This window comes from Trachurus trachurus (genome assembly GCF_905171665.1).
Source record: "Trachurus trachurus genome assembly, chromosome: 2".
NCBI lineage: Eukaryota > Metazoa > Chordata > Actinopteri > Carangiformes > Carangidae > Trachurus > Trachurus trachurus.
Window position 1 is genome coordinate 6018019 of NC_139914.1, and position 17831 is coordinate 6035849.

Consider the following 17831-nt stretch of genomic DNA (forward strand, 5'->3'; position numbering starts at 1 on the left):
AGCACTGTACAAAGTCATTTCAGGCAAAAAAAAAAAGAAAAAAAAAGATTTAGGACAGCTACTCTCCTCCCTTTGATGCCACGATGCCTCTCAGGGGAACCAACCACAGTCCCTTCCATAAGGAGGGAGCAAACACCCTGCTGCATCAGTTTCTCCACTGCTATGTTCCAGCCGGGGTGCCATAGATACTGATTTGTCCATCCCCACAGGATAGCCCACTGTTAATGCGATTACAGAGCTACAGACTTTAAGATAATTCAATGCAACTCCACGCCTAATTTTGGAAAGGCGGCACAGATGCCACATCCGCTTATTGTCGCTCCTTGCATGCTAAAGAGAGCATAAGAGTTGACTTATTACCACACAATACTGACTAAGTGGGAAATCTCTTTGGACATGGCGGCCCACCATATGCTAGATTTAATTCGATTTTCTGTTCAGGCTTTAGTTAAGTGCTTCTAAAGTTTCTTGTCCCAAAGCAAGAGGGTAAGAGGGCAGCTGTGGCTTTGACTCTATTTGCTCTTTCAACAAGGGGCAAATAAGCCACGATCTGGTAAAATACAGAGTTCTTACAGCAACATGGCAGCATTAGTAGGCTGGAGTATTTGGTGCAAAACTGGATTAAGCCTAATCCTAGAATAAATTCATTTCTTTCAATGCAGATCTCTTGTAAATTTGTGTTTTCGGGGACTATAGGCTTAATCCGTGTACTCTGAAGAGATGTCAGGTGTAGAAATGAATGTTTGCTTGACCTTATTTGCCTGATCCAACTTTAATAGTCAAGTTAGAATGGGTCAGTGGTCATTTCTGTGAGTAGTGACGGTAAATGAATGATTGTTTGTGAAAAGCACATTGTTAAATCCGTTATTTAAACAGCCCAGCAAAACCCAACTGGGAGAAGGGATGTGAACAATGCACGGCTAATAAGTAAATGTATTCTAGCAGTGTCTGGCATTCTGCAATCATCTGAAGGCTGTCTGAAGGAATAACTTTCCAGTCTAAATAATGAAAAGACATGATGAATCCAGGATGATTGTCAGGCCAATACACATCTGCTTTCCACTTCTCTTCAAGGGAATCAAAGGCTCCTCGAGAAGAGTTGGGAGAATTATGGCACCATTATTATGATGATAATAATAATAATAATGATAAAAGGGGAGAAAAAAATGAACGTGTCCAGTTGTGGCTTTCAAAAGCATGGAAATGAGATGGTTTGTTTGAAAAAAGCTGAAGATGTGAGTGACAAATCAAATGGCTGCTTGGTTGGTGTTGCTGCTGCTGCTGCTGAAATAAAAACACACTGATTTACAAAGTGCAGCCTGAGAATGCAAGCCTGGCCAAGATGCCTTTTTCATCATTGTGCTGCCCTCTGCGGGTCTTCTTCCAGCCTCTTTCCTCTCTCACCTCCTCACCATCACTCCTCCTCCCCAGCCGCCCCCACCTCCTCCTCCTCCTCCACATTACCATACCCCCTTAAAGAGTATTGCACGCGTTAAATTGCTTTTCATTCCCGCGCTGTGACAGTCCTGAGATTGAGGGATTTATGCGTTTTTATGAGTGATTCCGGGCTGTCATACTATGGTAATTGTTTCATAATACGTCCATCGCTGTAGGGGGATGCGCTGTTTTGCACCAACCCAAGATCAAGTTCCACTAGTTGAAACGTTGGTGGGAAGATAAAGCTTGTGTACATATGATATCTCATGACCTATGTAGGACTAGAGGAAAAGGGAGAAGATCGGGTCCTCGCATCCCCGAGGCTGCAGGAGCACATCCACTGATCTCCGGTCGATTTGAACGCTCTGCCAACTGAAATAGAGACCTTGGGGCAGATCTATACATAAACTGGTACCAGCCGCACCACTGGCAGCAGACAAGGGGATTCGTGCCTCTCTCCTCCGCTTCCTCAGTGCGCATGGATGAAAGTCACCGTTAAAATGCATGCGGCAAGTCTTGTCTGATGTGGGATTACCGCGTTTCCACTCTCCCTCTTTTCTTTACAATGGTCGAACTTTGGTTTTGGCTCTTTTTCCGAGATGACACTGCTAATTTCAGTCGCTGCTGGAAGAAGACAGGAGCCCGTTGTGCCGCGCTGGCTGTCACGTTATTGGCGTGAATGAGACTGTATGCCTGGTTTATGGAGCTAAACACCGAGGAGACTTGACTTTAAGGATTTAAAAAAAGAAAAACAAACAAACAAACAAAAACAAAAAAACAGCAGACCGAGAGGCTGACGGGGAAATCACGAAACCCATGTTTCCACTGAGGCTGGAGAAAAAAGAAGGGGCACAGCCGTGATTGTCGGGATGCTTTGGCGTTTACCGAGATCAGCACGGTAAGAGGACAATGATTTTTTTCTCTGTCTCTGTTGCTGAGGCGTTTCATGCTTCTGCATTTTTTGGGGGGATCTGTCCATGGTGCTGAAATCTCCGCTTCTACCCAGTTGCACAGTCGAAGTTGATCCGGATATAAGAGGCTGTTGAGCAAGGTGTCTGCGGCTGCTATGGCAATAACACGCATAGAGCCTGCCTTTTTATGCTCACATATATCATCACAGTTTTTATTCGTTCCAAATAACAACCCGCTGCCTCTGCAACGGGCACTGCCTTTCAAGTTGTCCATATCGCATCCACAGGCTTCTCCTTCTTAAGCGTGTTATAATAAAGTCAAATGTGAGGGATATGGGGGATGTAGGTGGACGTGGATGTAGCAGCGGGACACAGTGCAAGAATGTGCCTGTATGTTAAAATGCGCATATTTTGGGGGGAGACTTACTGGGTCGATGTGTAGGCTTTTTGTGTTCTTTTTTTTAAGAGGAGCGCACACAGACCGACCGTGTGTGTGCGTGCGTGCGTTTGTCTATGTGCGTGCACGCGGGCTCACGCTTCTTTGACGGAGGGAGAGGGAATGAGAGAGAGGGAGAGGAGAGAGGGAGAGAGAGATCTGTAACCTTCTATATAGAAGATGCCATACAGTATAGTTGATTATAGAATTATTTACTCGCAGTCAAAATGTAATTTCGATCAGAGATCCGCAATGAGATCAACCGCACTTGCTCATTTGCCTTTGATCAACTCCTCTCATTTCTTTTTTTTTTCGCCCGTGGGCAGAAGAAGGGCTGCGACTGTCGCCTTGTAGGCTGATTTTTACATTTTCTATCACAGGCCGGATTTTAAGCTGAACATTGTCTGCTTCTGGCAGACGATTCGTTTATAAGAGACGTATTATTTTCTTTTTTCATATTACAACTGGATCGTTTTAATCGTATAGCAGGCGAATAGATCCCCGTCCTCATGTTGTTTGGACGGAGCTGGAGAGAAGGGATCCGGCAGTTTCCCCACTGTTGCCAAGTCGTCGGGTATGCGGGGTAAGTGAGAAATCTTTGAGGGTAGGAGATCGAGATTTCAGTGTTAGTTTGGGAACAAGATCGAATAGTTAAGAAAAATGAAGAAGGGGAAAAAAAAACAGATGCCACATCATCCATCACACACCGTGATTTGGGTTGTGGTATCTTGACAGAGGGGCTTTTTGTGTGTGGAAATTCTCAAGGGATTGAATTAGTAAATGACCAGATCTAACAGTCTGCACACGGTGGAAGGCGAAGCCTCTTTTTTTTCCTACTAAGATGGATTGGAATTCAGGCGAGCTATCAAAAATGCGCAGTGGCCATCCACCGCGGTTAGTTGTGTTATCAACTGGATTATATATTTTTAAGTATGCGGTCATTAAAGATTCATCTCGGTCGCTTGTTTTGTGACACCCTCGAAAAGGCAAAACGCTGCCGACCTAACACATCTGCATAATGAACAAACATTAATAATAGGCCTACTTGTTTTTGCCTGTGTGTTTGTTATGATTGTCTAATGTTTGTGCATCAGGGGTTCGGCTCTTTTAGAGGTCCGTTACCATTTATACATAAATATATATAAACATATATTGTTAGTGCTCTACTTTTTTTTTTTACATGTTTGATTACCATGCCATATAAAACAGAACCCGTCCTTTTCTTTTCCTCCTTAGATGACACCTCATACTGGCACCGCACTTGAGTGAGCTGGGGCATCCTCTCCCAGGAAAAATGCATATCTGGATCCTAAAAATAATCCTTCTTATTGCATCATCTCTGAGGCTGGTCGAGATGTATGACAATTATGGGGAGATCTGTCGAAATCTGTGCACGTGTGAGGAGAAGGAAGGGATCCTGACGGTGAGCTGCGAGAACCGGGGGATCATCAGACTGACAGAAATCAGCCCCGTCCATTTCTCCATGTACCACCTCCTCCTGACGGGGAACCTGCTGAAAAAGCTGTCAGTCAATGATTTCATCAATTACACCGGGGTGACCATCCTGCACTTGGGGAACAATGATATCTCGGAGGTAGAGTCGGGTGCCTTTAACGGACTCCAGGGATTAAAAAGGTTGCACCTGAATAACAACAAGATTGAAATTCTGAGGGATGACACCTTTGCAGGACTGGAGAGTTTGGAATACCTACAGATTGATTATAATTACATCACTAATATAGAACCCAATGCCTTGAGCAAACTACACCAACTAACAGTGTTGATTTTGAATGACAACCTACTCTCTGCCATGCCTCCGAATATCTTTCGGAATGTCCCCCTCACGCACTTGGACCTGAGGGGGAACCGGCTAAAGATGTTCCCCTACATCGGCCTCCTGGAGCACATGGACAAAGTTGTGGAATTACAACTGGAGGAGAATCCGTGGAATTGCTCCTGCGAGCTGATTGCTCTGAAGGCTTGGCTGGAGAGTATAGCTTATACAGCCCTGGTGGGAGAAGTGGTGTGTGAGACACCATTCAGGCTCCATGGTCGAGACCTGGATGAGGTGTCCAAGCAGGAACTCTGCCCTAGAAGACCCCCAGACGACACGGTCAGGCCTGCACCCCCTAGCAGCACCAATGGATATTATCAGACCACACCTGCTGCTGTCACTGCCTCTGCCACCTCCTCAGCTGTATTTAGGTCCTCCTCTAGGCCTACCAAGGGCACACGGCAATTCAACAGAACTAGGCTAAAGCCCACCTCCCGAATACCAGGCGGTAACCCTTACAACTATGGCCCCATTATTGCTTTTCAGACCAAATCTCCCGTGCCTTTGGACTGCCCCACTGCCTGCACATGTAATCTGCAGATATCTGAAATTGGGCTAAATGTCAACTGCCAAGAGAGAAAGATTGAAAGCATTTCTGATCTAAAACCCAAGCCATACAATCCTAAAAAAATGTATCTTACTGGAAATTACATCCCTGTGGTACGGAGATCAGATTTTGTTGATGCTACTGGATTGGATTTGCTTCACCTGGGAAACAACAGGATAACGCTGATCCACGACCGGGCTTTTGGGGATTTAACCAACCTGCGTAGGCTGTATTTAAATGGTAATCTCATGGACAGGCTTACAGGAGAAATGTTTTTTGGTTTGCAGAACTTGCAGTATCTTTATTTAGAGTACAACAAAATCAAGGAGGTCGATGCGGGCACTTTCCGCTACCTCCCTAATCTCCAGCTGCTTTTCCTCAACAATAACCTGCTGAAAACCTTACCTGTGGGCATCTTTTCCAGCCTTTCCCTGTCTCGGCTTAATCTGCGCAACAACTATTTCCAAAACCTGCCTGTGAGTGGTGTTCTAGATCAGCTGAAGCTGCTCTTGCAGATAGATCTGTTTGAAAACCCATGGGACTGCTCCTGTGACATAGTGGGGATGAAGATATGGCTGGAGCAGCTCAGCGCAGGCACTGTGGTTAACGAGGTTGTGTGTGAGACACCCAAACGCCACACAGGGATGGACGTGCGCTCAATCCAGTCAGAGCAGCTATGCCCAGACTACTCTGATGCCTATGTCTCTCCGACTCCCCCTACGGACGAGCCCATGGACGACCGGGTCGTCACCACGGCCGCTCCACAGAAGTTCAACACCCCCAGCAGCACTGTCCCCCTCTCTGTCCTCATCCTCAGCCTCCTGCTCGTTTTCATCATGTCTGTCTTTGTGGCTGCAGGGCTTTTTGTTGTCGTGATGAAAAAGCGCAAAAAGTCACAGAGTGACCGCACTAGCACCAACAATTCAGACGTCAGCTCTTTTAACTTGCAGTACAGCCTCTACAGCAACCGCTCTGGCCCTAAAGTTAAGGCCCCAGCCGGTCACGTCTATGAGTATATTCCCCATCCCATGGGCCACATGTGCAAAAACCCCATTTACAGGTCACGGGAGGGAAACACGGTGGAGGATTATCGTGACCTCCATGAGCTCAAGGTCACATACAGGAGTACCCCGGATGAGGAGAGGGATAGCAGTACGATGAGGAGCCCCACCTACAGTGTTAGTACCATCGAGCCACGCGACAACGCCTCCCCTGTCCAGGATGCAGACCATTTCTTCAGAGGCATCCTTGACCCCGACAAGCAGTCTCCTCATCAGTCCATCCCATCCATCCCAGCAGGTGCCAATTTAGAGTACAAGTACACAGGGCCTGTGTCTTACACATACAACCCAAATTTTGATGTCAGACGTCAGTTCTTGCACCCGGAGAGGATAAGAGAAACAGTGCTCTATGGCACAGCACCCAGTACTGTTTATGTCGAGCCCAACAGAAATGAGTATTTGGAGCTAAAAGCTAAACTGCAGTCTGAGCCCGATTACCTTGAAGTTCTGGAGAAACAGACCACCTTTAGCCAGTTCTGAGCAACAGAATCATTAATGTAATGAAGCATTTTCTCTCTTGACCCTCCTTGAAACAATGGCTCAGTTTATAGGGTGCCTTGGCACGATCGATACAAACAAGCAAAAGCAAAGGAGTTGAAATGGGGTGTGCCGAACAATCTTATTCTTATTTCTGAAACATGACATTACAGGAATGGATACAGCTTTCTGAAACATGGATGAACAAAATTGCTCTACTTAACTGATGATGCAAAATCTATTTTTCTATGGTGAAGATCGAATAACACACAAAATGTAAGTGTACAGGTAAATCTTACCCAACTTCATTTTCAGGAATATAACCATACATAAGGTATATTGTGAATCAGAAAAGAAATGTTTATAAAAATCACTCCTGGACAAAAACACTGTACAGCAGATCATCAAAACTGTGTAGGACTATTTTCTGCTGTAGTCTGTAAGTAAGTATTTATTGATATAATCTGCCATGTCTTTTCAAAACTTTTGATTCTACATCAATATTACCTGTGTCATCATACTCCATGATCCTCTGGAAAGGCTTATGTTTGTAGTTTCATTTACTGTAGCTCTGCATTGTAAAAGTGGCTTTTTTTGAAAGTGGCACACCCCCAAATGTTCAAAAAAGACTGCGTCATTTGAAGAAGATGAAAAAAAAAAAAAGTGTCTTTGTATGCTTTCTGCACTTTTTGGAATTGGAAGGCAAGTTAGCCTTCAATGAGCTCTCATAAAGGAGATTATTATATTAAAAATGAATATGAGTATTCATTCTTAATATGTAGAATTGATATGTTATCAAAAACAAAATTCATAAATGATATTTGAAGTATGAATTATGTTGTGTAATACTGATATTTTAATCAATGTAACACCTATTTTTATACAAGCATTCGCAGATTCTCTATCCCTTATCAATTTTATTTGTTTCGATTGCTTTGCACTTATTGCACTATATTGACCAAACTATGTTATTGTCATCAAATAAACATGATGTCAGGTTCATATAATGTGCTCATGAGGAAACTAAGGCTGTTGGTGATGGAGGCAGTGTGGGTTTGGCCCAATATCTGAGTTTCACATTCAGACAGTGAATGAAATCATTCATCAAAATAGTGTTTTTTTTTGTTGTTGTTTTTTTGAAAGGTTGTTGTTATTTTGTAATCAAACGGCAGAGAGTGGCTGATTAACTCTGTTGTAGACCAAGTCAAAACAGATACAGTAAATAATGCTTCACTCTCCAGGGCAACTAGTGTCTCAATGAGAATTAGAATCAATGGATTTCAATCAATGAGCATTATCTGAAGCTGTCCCTTTGCAATTATACCATGACAACAGCATTCATGTTGTCGCCTGGCAAATAATACGTTGGTCATTTATGTAAACAAGAGTGGAGCTGACTTGAAATTAAATGCTATTTTAGCATTCTGACAAAGCCAGTGGGTACAAACCTTGACACTGATTAAGATGTACAGCTGCTGGATTAAGAGCCTGTTGTCGCAACCATTTCTAATTATCTTTCTTTTATTTTAATTGGTTTGTGTCATGTGTGATCATCTCTTAGATATATTTCTTTGTTTTAAAAATAGATGTTAAAATATGCTGGTTTAAAAAAAAGAAAGAAAAAAAAAGCTGCTTGTTCTTGAATCTTTTGAGCGCCTGTTTTGAGTCCTTTCCTTTTTTGTTAACTTGCTCTTCATTTGACCCACTTAAAATCCAATATGCAAATTAGGCCTATAAAAATGCAAAGGATGCACTGTGCCACCATTTTCAGTGTGCAGTGAGCATCACCGTTTAGGAATTCAATGTTCTTTCACGGAGACAGGCAGGGATCTCTCAGGAGAGGAGGCACAAAACTCCATGTCAGACACCTTAATCTATCCTCTTATTGTCCCATTACTTTGACGACTCTTTTGTCAGGCTTTTTGATCTGCTAGTGAACTGCATTTTATTAATTTTCACGTAATTTTAGCAAACTGTCAGTCCACCTTTTCTCAATTTACCCTCCCAAAAAAAGAAGCAGGAACTGAAAATCATCCTGCTCAGGGTCCTTCTTTTGTTGGATCTTTTCATAGACACCCAGAATGAGAACAGAAGGCACCATTTGGGAGATGAGGAGTTCTGGAACCGAGTGTAGCTGTGGATGTGTCATACATGTAGCAGGGGATGTGAATCATAGCCAAGAAATGTGTGCAGTCGCCCAGCATTGGTGGCCTATGGGACAGCACAGTGTTGACAGTTTCTGACATGGATTTATTTATTTATTTTCCTCATGCCAACATGGAAAAATCATTCATGAGGGGGAGCAAGACGAAAGGATTTGCAATCAACCTGTTCAGTGCAATGACACAGTGTTTAAAATGTGGCTCAGATGGTTCTGTTGTTTTATTTAATTTCCTAGAATGTTATATTTTTCAGGTTGATCTGGCTAAGTTCACAGAACTCCAGAGGAGAAAAAAAAAAAAACCTGCTTGAGCACAATTACATAATCACTGAATCATGCATTCCAAATGTGCTTGTTATTACTGTGTGTGTGTGTGTGTGTGTGTGTGTGTGTGTGTGTGTGTGCCCGCGTGCATCCCTCCCACCCAGCTCCCAGTGTGGAGGTTTATCACTCTTGTGACCCAGCACCCTGTCCCAGAGTAATGGGTGCAAAAAGCATCCCACTGCAGGAGGCTGTAGTGTGTGTGTGTGTGTGTGTGTACGTGCGAGTGCAGTAAGAGGGAGAGAGAAGGAGGGGGTGGGGGACTCTTGCCAGTTGAAATAATGCTTTTAATCAGCCAATGGGCTCTTTAGGTTGTAACACAAATGGAAGCAGCAAGGAAGGGCAAAGAGTTTATTATGGCTTCCTGGATTATTCCATTTATAGCTTTTCATATGCTTTGTGTTACTATGCAGTTGGGTTGCATTCAATGTGGTCACTCCCTTAAAAAAAAAAAAACAAAAAAAAAAACAGTAAACAGTGGTCTGCAGTGGTCAACTGTCTGTATGCGGAGGAGGGAGTATATTTTAAGGTGAAATATCTCAGAGTGTGTTGCCTCATGCTACACCAGAGAACTCCTGATTTATAGAGAAACCTATTGTGCAGAATATGATGTGCGGCTGACGCAACATCAGCCGTGATGTAGGTGCAGATGTAGCTGTCATAGAAGTCTCACTCTTTGCTCTGCACGCTGCAAGAAAAGTTCAGAAGTGCAAGAGAATGTTTTTAAAAAATGTTTTACTTCGGCTCCAAGCTCAGAAAAGCACAACACATATCCCAACTTCTTTTTTGGATACGCAGGCTGGGAGACAGTGATGGGCAGAATTTGTTCCAATATTCTCTTTCACTTTTCGCTTTCACACCATTTGAGAGTTAATCAATGTGGAATGGTGGAGCGCATGAAACCCGCCCAAGCTGCATGAAGTGTTGGCTCAACACTCGGCTATTTTCAGTACGTTGAGTTTTTACTTGGAGGCAATTATTTTCTAACAGTGGACTGAAACTACCAGGCTAATTAAACATGTTTCTGGGCCTTATTTAGCAGAGTTTTTGCTAAAAATTCTTCTCTGTTGCTTCATCAGATGGCGCTGGCAGACTTTTGTGTTTATGGTAAATAAAATCAGCTTGGTGCTACACATGCATCCTTTCAGTTTACACGGTGCTTCAGAGCTGAACATTACTGAGACAAATGTATGTTGTCAATGCAGTCATTGCCAAATAGTGGATCTTTGTTCTGGTGTTCATGCAGGTTTGCACAGCCATCCAGAGCTGTTACAAGATGTTTTAAAAAAACAAGAAAAACATGCACTAAGTATGACCCCAACCCTAACTTATTTCCATTATTGATGATGATGACAATGCTGATTATTTTATTGATAAATCAATCATTTCTTTTATTGTTTCATTTTAATTTCTAGAAAGAAAGAAAAAGAAAAAGCCACAAATTCTGACATTTCAAAATGCACCAGCTAATATCTGGTGTCTTTGTTTGATAGGTGATTAATTGTACATCAAAATTAATGACAGATAATGTCATTTGATCGACTAATAGATTAATCAAATAATGATTTCTATTCATCTGATAATCAAACATTATACTATAATGCTAAAGCAGTCCTAAATTCCCATGTTAATCCAGCATATTGTATCTTAATGTGTTTTGCTGCAAGTCTTGTGTTACCTACGTACTTGCATATGGGGGACACAGCAACAATATGTGTAAATGATAATGAGGCTAATAAGTGGCCTCCCTGTGTAGATTGAGACAGATCGAGGGGGTGGACGTTTTCCATATGCTGGAGTGTTGCCTCACCTACCCCCCTGCCGGCGATGCCTTGTCCTCTGTGCAGCCTCACTGCCTGCCTGCCACCCAGGCTCCATGATGATGTGAGCAATTGAGTTCAAGGAGATCTGGGTAATTGAGAGGGCAGGGATGGCATCTGACAGGCACCGATGGCTCCAATGATTACTTTAATCAGAGTGGTTAATGGAATTCCTTCAGGCATGTAGAAATGCTCAAATGTTCATCAGCATTCAACCGATTTTTACCCCCCAACACCTTCACTCTGACACCCCCTCTCCTACCCCCACATATCTGTAAAAACTGATCAGTTTTATGCTTTCAGTCTCTGCATGACACTCAGCATCTGGTAAAGTGTTTGTGTGAATCATTACGTGATGCCAGTGGATTGTTTCATGCATTATGTCTGAAGTGTTTTTAATATCAAGTGCCATAGCAAACCTGTTAAGATGTATAGGACAGTCAAGGACTCCAATCATAGTAATACCCAGATAAAGTCTAGCATGTGCTCACATAAACAAAACACTATGGCCTTGGGTGCAATGCAGGAAAAAGAAAAAGAAAAAAACACACACACAGAGGAGAAGGTTGAATTATCATTGTTGCAGTGATTAGCTTCTGCAGCCATAATATCTCTTCCATCCAACTTTGCTATTCATCATCAACTGTGGACTCTCTGGTCTAATCAGCCTCGCAGTTAACTCCTCCACTGTCCAGCCTGTGCCGAATTAACTTCAAGAAATAATCCATTGCATTTAAAAAGCACAGCCTGGATCCAGTCACTAATGCCATCTGCTGAACAAACACAGTCCACTCTCTGTTTTAAATTGTGCTTTATTTAATTGGTCTGAAGACTTTTTTTTCCTTCTCTCTCCCTCCTCTTATGATGCAAATGTTGAGAGGTGGATATGATTTTTTAAAATTAATTTGTGGCTTCTGGAAATTGTAAAGAGACACAAAGCATTTTGTTCTGGGTGTGGCCTGCTAAAATATGGATGTCTGGATAATGAATTATTATCTTTTTAAATCCTTCTTTTCCATAATGTTCCTCGTGATTTTGTATTTATCTACAAAATGTGCATTTGATTTCCTAAAAGCACACTCCAAAATGTAAAAATGACCACATTATCACAAAAATAATGTTCAAATTACCCGATTTCAACCGATAAATTTCAAAATCACTCCTGTGCTTGCATTCAAATGTGGTTTGACTGTATAACTACATGCAATTATGTGACAGGCAGAGTATTTCCCCTGATTTCCTGTTTAATTTACCTCCGTAGATGGAACTAATGGAAATTTCAAGTACCTGTTATCATTACTGAGATTTTTCTCCCCTCCTGTTCAATCATGAACGGTAGATAATGAAGTTAATATGTAGATGGAAAAGCCTGAATACAAACTGGATTCCAATTATTTTGTGAGCACTGGATGTCATGTGTCCTATAACTAATTTCCAGTTCCATGAGTTTCCACGTTGTGTGAGCTAATGAGAGACAAGATGATGCTGCTACAGTTTTGTTGCCCTCCCACCTTCTTTACCTCCTTTCCCTGTTCCCACTGGGCAGCCTGGTTGTATTCATCAGGACTCCTGTTTTGTTTGTTTGTTTATGGCGGCTGCACCCGTTGATCCGGAGCTGCAGTAACCCTGTCGTTTGATAAATGGCAACCGTAGCATTACTGACTCCCCAGCCGAGCCCCGGTGACGCCCAGCCAAAAAAACACAACAGGTTGATGTATGGCTTCCTTCAGAGTGTCAAGTCATTTAACTAGAGAGGCACAGAGCTCCTATGTGCGTGCGTGTGTGTGTGTGTGTTTGAAATCCTGCCCGCCTCATGTGCGTCATCAGATTGTTGACTGAGCGACACAAAATAATTAAATCAGTGATTGATAGTGTTTGATAAATGCATGTTTTGCAGGTTGCAGGACAGACCGGTTTTGCACTTTGTAGATATTAAAAGGGAGGTTTGGTTCGGCAGTGGCGTTTGCAAAACACGGATTTACAGAACAATGATCAAAACTGAGATGAAGATATTTAACACAAACGTTAGCCTCTAATTTTGGTTAGGCTGCAAACGAATTCAATCCTACACTTTCCATAATGCAATATAAGTCCCATACAAAGGATCTTCATGTAAAAAATCAGTACAGTATAGTAGTAGTTATCTTTTGTCTGTAATCACCATCCTTAAAGCTCTTTTCTCCCATCTGGGCGACTTGTTTACTGCAGGCTCTGTGAGAGGCTCTGTGCTGTCCAATATCATTTCAATGCACTGGATAGCATATTGTCTGGCCCACAAGTTCACTCAATTCTCATCATAAAAGAAAATACATTTACTTAATGCAAGTTTGGTTCGCAATTAGATGCTCTTTTGTTATTGGTTAAAATGGTCTCTGGAGGTGCGTGCAGTGTTTATAAGACTGATAGTTTCAACGAGCAAGATAAGGCTTTTACGTGGGTGGCATGTGTGTGTGTGTGCGTCTGTGTGGGTCCGTCTCTGCAGTGGTAATGGTACGCCGTATGCATCCACTGTAGCAGGTTTCTGATTTACTGTAAATTTCCGCTCGTTAGCTTATCCCCCCCCCGCCCCCCTTCTCTCTTATTTCTGTACGCCGCGCTCTCGTTCTCTCCTGTCCCCATTTTGTTTCTATCTCTGTGGCTTTCAGCGTGCGGCGTGGAGTCTGCAGAAACAGGGGCCTTGCTAAAGGAATTAGACTGCGCGCTGGGAGATCGCTCAGATAATGAAATGGTGGGAGGTAGAAAAACTCATTTTCTCACTCGTGAGAGAGAGAGAGATACTAATGTGGCTGTTGAAAATAGCAATGACAAGAAAAAAAAGGGAGATAATTCCAAAATCCAACAGCGTTATTTGATTTCAGCTCATGAGATACGGGCCTTTCGAAAAGGACAGAGTTTGGCACTGGGTTTAAACGTCCATAATGGACTTGTCATGATGGGAAAACCATTGTTTTCCAACTGTGTCCTCCTCCCGGAGCACAGTGAGTGACAGTTTGCTTGTGTTTGGACAATAGCACGGCTGAAGTTGGCAGAGTGTGGGTGTGCTTGTTAAAAAATGGCTCCTGTAGAGGGGCTCTCAGAGCTCTTACAGCAGCACTGACGTCAACTACTTGTGATGTTTTCTGTACCTGAGAGTCTGAGTGTGTGTGTGTGTGTGTGTGTAGGCTACACGCACAATGACTAAAGAGTTACAGTAGTGTAATGAAACTCACAAGGGTTGAATGCTGAGATCCAGAAACAAACAGAAAAATGAGGGATGATGCAACATGTGAGCCATTATTAATTTACAAGCAGAAAATCAGCCTCCATGTTGGCTGTGAAGTCTGACTGCTTCTACGTAGGAAATGTTCTGTTATTGTACGTCAGGTTTGCCCACTTTGCATCACTGATCCATGCTCCGCTGCAAGAGAGACCATTAAGAAGAGGACTGCAAGCACAACACGACTGCACCGAGACAACTGAGTCTTCCTACTGAGACGTTTTCTTTTTCCTCCTCGATTGACCAGCCGCTGCTTAATTTCATGTTTGCTTATGCATTGCAGTGCACAAATGGAGTTGATTATTGCTGAAAAACCACTTTGTACAGAGATGATGGTATTTTGATTTGTTGTTTTTCTGTGTCCAGTGTACAAAGCGTCCTGTCTTGTTCCAAACTGCTCATCCTTTTCAAATCAGAATTGCATTTAAACTTTTTGTGGGAATGGGTGAATGAAAGACAAAACACTGCAGATTGATTAAGTTTAATTTATTCATGCATATTTATTTGAAGGCTTTTATCACCAGGCACACTCTTTTTAGCACGTTACTGCTTCCTTTTCACACTTTTTTTTAGCTGTTTTCTACAATTACTGCAGGTAACTTCTTGCTTTTCCCAGCAAATCCTGACAACAAAAAAACTAACAATAATAAATAAGTTATGAGGAAAAAACAATAACCTCCCCCCTTTCAATTCCAGTCGTCACACACCTGGTCCAAAGCAAATCACGATGCAAACAGTAGGAACAAGCCGGCACTGTGTATTAGATCTCATTTGCCATGTTAAAGTGTGTTAACAGGAGAAATTAGCACCAAATTAAACCACCAGAGATTTCCATCCCATCTAACTGTCAAGACGTTATTATAGACTCCACATAAATGTGTAAGGTACCTTGGGAGAATGTGGTTATTGAATTATGCCAAAATTAAACCATTAGCAGGAAGGAATCAATCTAACCAAGTGGAAACAGCGACGTGACTCCGCTCACTGAGAACGTATGGTTTCATTTTGTCACAGACGTTTTTTTGAAGGGCACAGTAAAAGTCTGTGTGTTTTTATGATGCGTGACACTGTGCTACCGTATTATATGGAAAATGACCAGGATAGCAATAGAAATTGGTTTACACAGTGACCTGTGGTAAAAATGCATTGCATGGGTGCAAACAAGTCCCTCTTCTGTAGCTATAACCTCAGCAAGGACTTCTCTCACGTAAAAAAAATCCTCTGTAGAAAATAAAGAGGGATTTAATTGGCCAGTGGTAAAAGGTCTGTCCATTCTTGCACTTGAAGCTGACATTCTCATTTTTATACTGCCTCTGCTGCTAGCAAATGTTAAAGGCTGAGAATCTGACTCTGTCAGCACCGGTGGTAAGAGTGCTACAGTCTTAAACACAAGAGATAACCACACCATATGGATCTGGCGTGACATACAGTAAGAGTGTGTGCAGCTTTTTAACTGTTTAATAACATGAATTAAGATCATTTAGTCTGAAAAAATAAACAAACAAACAAAAAACCTAACAACATGAACTGCATGACTAAAGTAAACACAAATGACTCTCCTCCTTTCTGCTGACTGGGTGTTAACTGCTAATGGCTCCACAATTGGCCAGTTTACAGTTGGCCAGTTTCTAATGTGATGATTAGAGCGTGCGACCTTTGTGCTTTGTAAAGGATCCAATTTAAAATGGAGCGTGGGCAATATTTCAGTCAAAGTATACTGTAGCAAAAATAAAAACCAGACAAATGTCAAACTGTGCGAGTCCATAAAAAACATTAGCATCTGTCAAGAACAATTTAAATGAATCCTCTTTTGTGAAATAACACTGTTCTGTATATTCAGTTGTTGAATTGCTATTTTGAAACAACACAAATGTCAAACCATGCTCTCTCCACAACAACAACATTTAATATTTAATCTCTCCTGGTTGATATCAAAGTCTTTTAACTGATGCAACTGCATTTATTCAATCACAGTGTGATGAAATTAATAATTCATATCCAGATAATTACATACTACTGTGCCTTAAACATCCATCCATGTGTTTCAGAACCTGTTAATAGCTTTTAAATGAAAAGTTGATTTCAAAAGAGGATAATGTTCAAATACTGTGGAAATTGGGGTCCCTGTAGGTTCCAACTTAATGTGAAAATTCAAATAATCAATTTGTGCCTCTGAGATTACTTATGTGGTAATAATTAAAGCTGGGAAGGCTATTATAAACACAAGACCCACACTAGCTGGTGTGTTATCTTGGAGACCTAGTTTTTGATTTCAGGTCTCAATACAGAGCTCACTTTTCCTTTTTCCGCACCCTTATTATTATGAGATTTTCTTTCAAGTTGTTTTGAAGCCACAGCTCATCAATGAAACTCATCACTCTGTATCTCCTGGAGAAAATGTTGATGATGAAAAGGGCTTTTCATTTGGAACAACAAAAGGTCTACTCGATGTCTGGACTGTCAGCTGGTGAGGCTCAGCAGGAATAAGTGAAGGAGGACAGCGGCTGAAAAGAAGCATTCACGTGTTTGTTGTGTTTGCAGCTTCTCTTTGTTGGGTGTGTAGAGCATTTAGTCTTTATTTCATACATTTCCCCAGATGAAAATGCCTTTTGATTTTCATGCAAAAACCTGCTTTGCATTCTTGAGTTTTCCATTTCAGCCACATTCTCAGTGCATCTTGCTCAAGGGCATCACAGCAGTGGTTCGCATCCTCTGCCAAGAATTGTCATCCCAGAGTCGATGAATCGGTAACTGCCTCCTACTCTTGAGTGTGTTTAGTGTACCTCTGCCCTTTGTTGTGATTCTTCATTCAAAAGATGCGTCTTCTGACTGAAGTTTCATTATATTCGATCGACAACTCAGTAGAAGATTTTCAAGCCACACAATAGGTGAGATTTCATGGTGGTGCGGCGCTTTCATCATGTTGACTTTTGACCATCTTCATGCAGAAAATAACAAGCATTCATACCTACCCTATGTTGCGAAGAATTTTCACCCAGATGACGTGAAAGAACTTTTAAAACTGTATGTTGACTAAAACACCGTTTAAATCCCACCATTGAACTCTTTCTAAGAATGCCATCTGTTTTTCTTTCTTCTCCTCTGCTTTTTTACAGTAACTATAAAATATGCTTCCAAGCTTTTCTATGTAAATAATAAACTAAAACAATAACAGTATTACTTGTCAACATGACACATACTTCATGCTATCATTGTTGCAGTCAGTGTTTAGGCAGCATGTAGAAATAAGGACAAAACATAGTCCTGTTGTGTTAAATCTTGAAATTGAGGAAGAAAGCTTAGGGCACTTTTTACATTTACGGCACACATTATTCACTTGAGAGAAATAAGTGATGAGGATTAAAGATTAAATAGTTCCTATGCATTTCCACAGTAAATGCCTATGGTTCATTCTTGAACAAATGGTGATTTACAGAATCACAACATATTTGCATTAATTTAAAGATCAAACGGGCAAAGGGATCTAAAAGTATTATGGGCTCTATTTTAAAGCTGTGGGCAAGACATGAACCTGTAACAATTGTAGATGAATTAACTGATCATTATCCA

At 41.8% G+C, this 17831-nt stretch overlaps 1 protein-coding gene across 1 annotated transcript; it reads left to right on the forward strand.

Annotated features, from left to right (window-relative positions):
• Positions 1–3294: 3294 nt before the first annotated feature.
• Positions 3295–6706, forward strand: slitrk5 (SLIT and NTRK like family member 5; the record flags this gene model as incomplete). The annotated part of the gene is made up of 2 exons (XM_083986453.1): positions 3295–3367; positions 4021–6706. Exon 2 carries the CDS (start codon positions 4079–4081, stop codon positions 6704–6706), a length of 2628 nt encoding a protein of 875 aa, XP_083842579.1. The 5' UTR covers positions 3295–3367; positions 4021–4078.
• Positions 6707–17831: the final 11125 nt, after the last annotated feature.